This window comes from Priapulus caudatus, unplaced genomic scaffold, assembly GCF_000485595.1.
Source record: "Priapulus caudatus unplaced genomic scaffold, Priapulus_caudatus-5.0.1 Scaffold425, whole genome shotgun sequence".
NCBI lineage: Eukaryota > Metazoa > Priapulida > Priapulimorpha > Priapulimorphida > Priapulidae > Priapulus > Priapulus caudatus.
Genome location: NW_014577486.1, coordinates 89,470 through 94,526, shown reverse-complemented (window position 1 = coordinate 94,526; position 5,057 = coordinate 89,470). Strand labels below are relative to the sequence as shown.

At 47.1% G+C, this 5,057-nt stretch overlaps 2 protein-coding genes across 2 annotated transcripts in view; one reads left to right on the top strand and one right to left on the bottom strand.

Annotated features, from left to right (window-relative positions):
* Positions 1–2,438, top strand: part of LOC106810277 (cilia- and flagella-associated protein 58-like) — a 10,782-nt gene extending 8,344 nt beyond the window's left edge. Inside the window, exon 4 of the mRNA XM_014813572.1 lies at positions 1,976–2,438. The gene's annotated coding sequence lies outside the window, so the exon portion shown is untranslated. The remainder of the gene's footprint in view (positions 1–1,975) is intronic.
* An 86-nt stretch (positions 2,439–2,524) lies between these two features.
* The window catches only part of LOC106810262 (importin-9-like), a 19,341-nt gene continuing 16,808 nt past the window's right edge, over positions 2,525–5,057 (bottom strand). The window contains exons 26-28 of the mRNA XM_014813555.1: positions 4,446–4,542; positions 3,987–4,060; positions 2,525–3,758 (exon numbers count right to left, since the gene is read on the bottom strand). Coding sequence (XP_014669041.1) covers positions 3,630–3,758; positions 3,987–4,060; positions 4,446–4,542 — 300 coding nt within the window. The 3' untranslated portion in view covers positions 2,525–3,629. The remainder of the gene's footprint in view (positions 3,759–3,986; positions 4,061–4,445; positions 4,543–5,057) is intronic.

The window sequence follows — 5,057 nt, the reverse complement described above, 5'->3', positions numbered from 1 at the left end:
GAGAGAAGAGCGATAGAGAGAGAGAGAGAGAGAGAGAGAGATGAGAGAGATGAGAGAGAGAGAGAGGGAGAGGGAAATTGAGAGGGATGAGAGAGTGAGAGAGAGGAGAGAGAGAAAGAGAGACAAGGAGAAGAGAGACAGAAAGAGAGGAGGTCAGACTACAGGCTGGGTTATAGATAACACCCAGGTGTGTAGGGTTATTATCTACCCCCACACGCAACGTTCTAAAGACCAGTTTATCCAACTAAAGCACCTGCAAATTCTAGCTTTTGGCACGCGAAGCTGTATAAACTGCCTTTCTATGCTCGACTTGGACGCTAGCAACAATTTAACGCAATGGGGCCAAATATCTCACTCAGACAGACGTAGCTAGGTCATTGGTGAAATCCACATTAGGCACGCTTAGGTATCACGAAGTGATGCACGGATTTCTGTTGTAATCATCAACTTGATGCACAGGACTCCGTATATCAAGGAAATGATGCCAAAACCTTAACGCCTAACGCCTACGGCTAAGCAACACTTTCGTGATACCTATGCCTAAGGTTATATACTATTATGTGACTTAGGAGTTAGGGGTTTCCGGTTTATTTGCATCATTCGTTGATATACGGAATTTGGAAAGTCTGTGCAATCAGTGATGATACACTGCAAATTGTGCATCACTTCGTGATACCTAGGTGCCTAAAGGTGGATTTGCGCCACATGGTCTATTCACATGCCAACTCTTGATAAATCGGAGTCTGCTCTTCACCCGCGCATGTGAGGAAGAGAAGTCAGTATGCAGAGATGAAGCAGATCCTAGCACGGCAGCCCTAGCACACTGCGGTCGAGCAGCTGCTAGGTCTATCAGCAGAAAGCTGAAGGATGTAGACAAGGAAATGAAAGAGCCTAGTGCGTCAGAGTGAACATGTGCGAATCTAAGGTAATCAATGAATTAAATTAATGGTAGAGCGAAAGGGAAAGAATGCCTTGTGCACTGTGAGTGCAAGAGAATAGATAGAGAGAGAGCGGAAATATGAGAGCAGAGACTAGAATTGAGTAGAAGAGAGAGAGAGAGAGATGAGAGAGATGGAGAGATGAGAGATTGAGAGAGAGAGAGTGGTGTGTGGTGTGAGAGACGAGCAGCGACCAGTAAGAGTAGATTTGAGAGTGAGAGCAGAAAGAGAGAGAGATGAGACGCGAGAGAGCGAGAGACAGCGAGACAGACAGACGCCAGAGAGAGAGTTGAGCAAGCGACAAAGTGAGGCAACGAAGAGAGAAAGCCTAAGTCTCAGCTGGTTTCGTTACGGCAACAGATAATCTACTACACGAAGCCCCGTTCTGCTCTATGCCACCAGATGTGAACGAGATACAAGTTCGAGCTAATGGACAGGCTGGCGCTGGTAGCTGCGCAGATCAAGAAGGAAGTATATCGCGCAGAAGATTTGAAGGAGCAGCAGCAGGACGATGATAGCGAGCTGCAGCCGAGGCGAAGGCGTCGTAGCCGGTGCGTGCAAGCGGAGGGTGCCTGAGGTTCACCGATGAGGGCGGGTTCAACCTGAAGCCGCACAAACAATGACGCGGTTTGCAGTCAGTCGTTGTAGCTGCCGTCGAGGGAGGGACGATGCTGACGACTGTTTGATCACACATGGACGACGGTCTAGTTGACACAAACATGGACGACGCGTAGTTGACACACCATGGTACGACGTAGTGACACTACATGGACGAGTAGTGACACAAACATGGACGACGTAGTGACACCAACAGGACGATCGTAGTGACACCATGGACGACGTAGTGACACATACATGGACGAGTAGTGACACAAATGGACGACTGTGACACAACATTGGAGACGTAGTGACACAAATGGACGACGTAGTGACACAACGATGGCACGGAACCGTAGTGACACAACGATGGACGGAGCTAGTGACTACAAATCGTACGGAGTAGTGACACAATGGAGACAGTAGTGACCAACATGGACGACGTAGTGACACAACATGGACGACGTAGTGACACAACATGGACGACGTAGTGACACAACATGGACGACGTAGTGACACAACATGGACGACGTAGTGACACATGGACGACGTAGTGACACAACATGGACGACGTAGTGACACAACATGGATGATGTCTTTGTGAGAAGCTTTGTTTGGCTAACTGTGCAAATGTAACAGCACCGACATTCGATCTGCAAATCTCAGTGTTAGTTACACTCACGACTCACAGTCACTAATGGTAGATGATGGTCAGTGATGTTGGTGCCATAGTCACAGTGATGTTACGCATTCAGTCACATTCAGTTTATAGTCACAGTGAATTATCACCATTAGTGATGTTGCACACCTACAGATTTGCACACCTACAGTAATGTTAGCAGTTCAAATGGTCGTCGACTTAATATTGATATATGATAATATAATATTGGTCTGTGTGGGTGTGGGTGTGCGTGCGTGCGTGCGTGCGTGCGTGCGTACGCGTGGCATTCAATTGTATACATAATAATAAATCATTGACAGAAATGTAGTCAATTTGTATAATACAGTAATATTTTATTAAAATTCAGAAAATATGAGCCCGTATGTAGGTTTAAGAAGCAAAATCGTGTGTCACTATAAAATCACATGCTCTACAAGCCAAGTTCATTGCTCTTGAATTCATACCGGGACATTTGTTTTGGGAAACATCTACACGAAGCATTAACATACAAAATCTATTATATTACATGTCACAACAGTCATACACACACATATGACATTTTCCTAACGTGTTTACTTCCACTCCGTACGATATCATGATAGAGAATAGACACCCTTTGTCTCTGTGTGGAATGGCTTGCCATCAGGCTCCGACTATTCACGTCTTCCCCCCCCCTCCCTCCCCGCTGCTCAAACTATAAATTCTGAGGCCTGCAGTCATGCGAGTCACGCATAAGCAACATTCAGACCAGAAGCCTGTCGATACTACCAGTTTCGCACGCCCTCACACAGCGAAGCGTCGAACTTGCAATGCATTTACAACAGTTGAATGCATATGCGCATAAACGTAACACTGCACCCCGCTGCATTAGCATCGTAGATAGATTCGTTATTTTGCGTCGACCGGTTGCGAACCGGCGGACTGGCAGATCTGTCTACGTAAATATCGACGTAACTGCAAATCTCTTGTCCGTGCTGACCCGTCTCTTGGAGCGTATAAGCGGCACATTCGAATACCGCAGTCCTCCCACTCGCATGTGTCATCTTCCCTGCGCGCATTGGGTGTCCTCACGATTAAAATCTTCAACCCGTTTTCTCCCAAAAAATACAAATCGCGTCAACAAAATAGGAAACCTTGCCTCAGCACTGGCGCCATGTACGAAATAATATACTGTGCCTACACTTAGCAAAGATGTGTGCCAAAGAATACAGGGGAAGTTGCTATATAAGGAGAAGGATACAAAAGGGAAGTGATCATAACAGGAATAGAAATGAGAGAGAGAGAGAGAGAGAGAGAGAGAGATTCTGAGTGGAAGGTGTCGGAACGGGGAAAAATACGAGAGTATAAACGGATATATGGGGAGAGACAGACGAGAAGGCAAGTTAGCAGGGAGGAAATGAGAGAGTAAGTGAGAGCTCGCACGTGTTAACCGGCTATGCGTTGATGCCGATGTTAGCCAGCACCTTTCGTTCACAGTCCGTGTGGTGCGCGCTAAACGTACTGTAGTAAGGCTGCTGACTCAGCTCCCGCAGAAACTCCATCAAATACTGCTGCAGATTCACCTGAAAATCGCAAACCACGCGCACGACTCAGCCAATGTCGACGCGTTCCCAATGCGCGCCAGCGAAACGAAGCAACAAGAGCAACACAACACCACCAAGAGCAACGCAAACATCTGTAAAACTTTGCATCCTAAAAATTGAAAACGAAGGCAATCGCATCGGCACGAAAATTGAAAACGAGGATTTTAAATGACATCCCGGATGAAGCCATGTTGTGCTTGGCACTACCTGATATAGAGGATCGTTCAGGGCATCCTCATCATCCTCGTCGTCGTCATTGTCGTTGGCGTCGAAGTCGTACCCTGAGAAGCAGAACCATAAAAATCTATACACCTCAACACGGCCACGGAGTTTGCATGGTACATTAAGTAGATACTCAGGGTAGAATACGGTGACAGGATTACATTTATCTGCATCGGTGACAAGTTCGTGACTAGTTGTGCAGGTGACAAGTTCCTGTTTACCTGTGTAGCCTGTAGGTGACAACCTTATATCAACCTGCGTACGTGACAAGTTTAGGTTTACCTGTGCAGTTGACAAGGTGACGTTTACCTGTGCGGATGACAAGGTGACGTTTACCTGTGCAGATGACAAGGTGACGTTTACCTGTGCAGATGACAAGGTGACGTTTACCTGTGCAGATGACAAGGTGATGTCCACCTGCATACGTGACAAGGTCACACTTACCTGCGTAATCTTCGGCGGGAGCGAGTAGATCCTGTAGCGTCTGCATGGACGGGTCGTCTCCATCCTCACCTTCCCCCAGCTCCTCGTCAGACTCCTCCTGACAAGGATAAACACACGCGTGAGACATATACGCGTGTAGCGATAGGCCAAGAATACAATAGCTGCCTCATCGTCAGACTCCTAGCAAGGATAAACCCACGCGTAAGACATACACGCATGTAACGATAGGCCAAGAATACAATAGCTGCCTCATCGTCAGACTCCTAGCAAGGATAAACCCACGCATGAGACACACACACGTCGCGTAATGATAGGCCAAGAATACAATAGCTGCCTCATCGTCAGACTCCTAGCAAGGATAAACCCACGCATGAGACACACACACGCGTAATGATAGGCCAAGAATACAATAGCTGCCTCATCGTCAGACTCCTAGCAAGGATAAACCCACGCATGAGACACACACACGCGTAATGATAGGCCAAGAATACAATAGCTGCCTCATCGTCAGACTCCTAGCAAGGATAAACCCACGCATGAGACACACACACGCGTAATGATAGGCCAAGAATACAATAGCTGCCTCATCGTCAGACTCCTAGCAAGGATAAA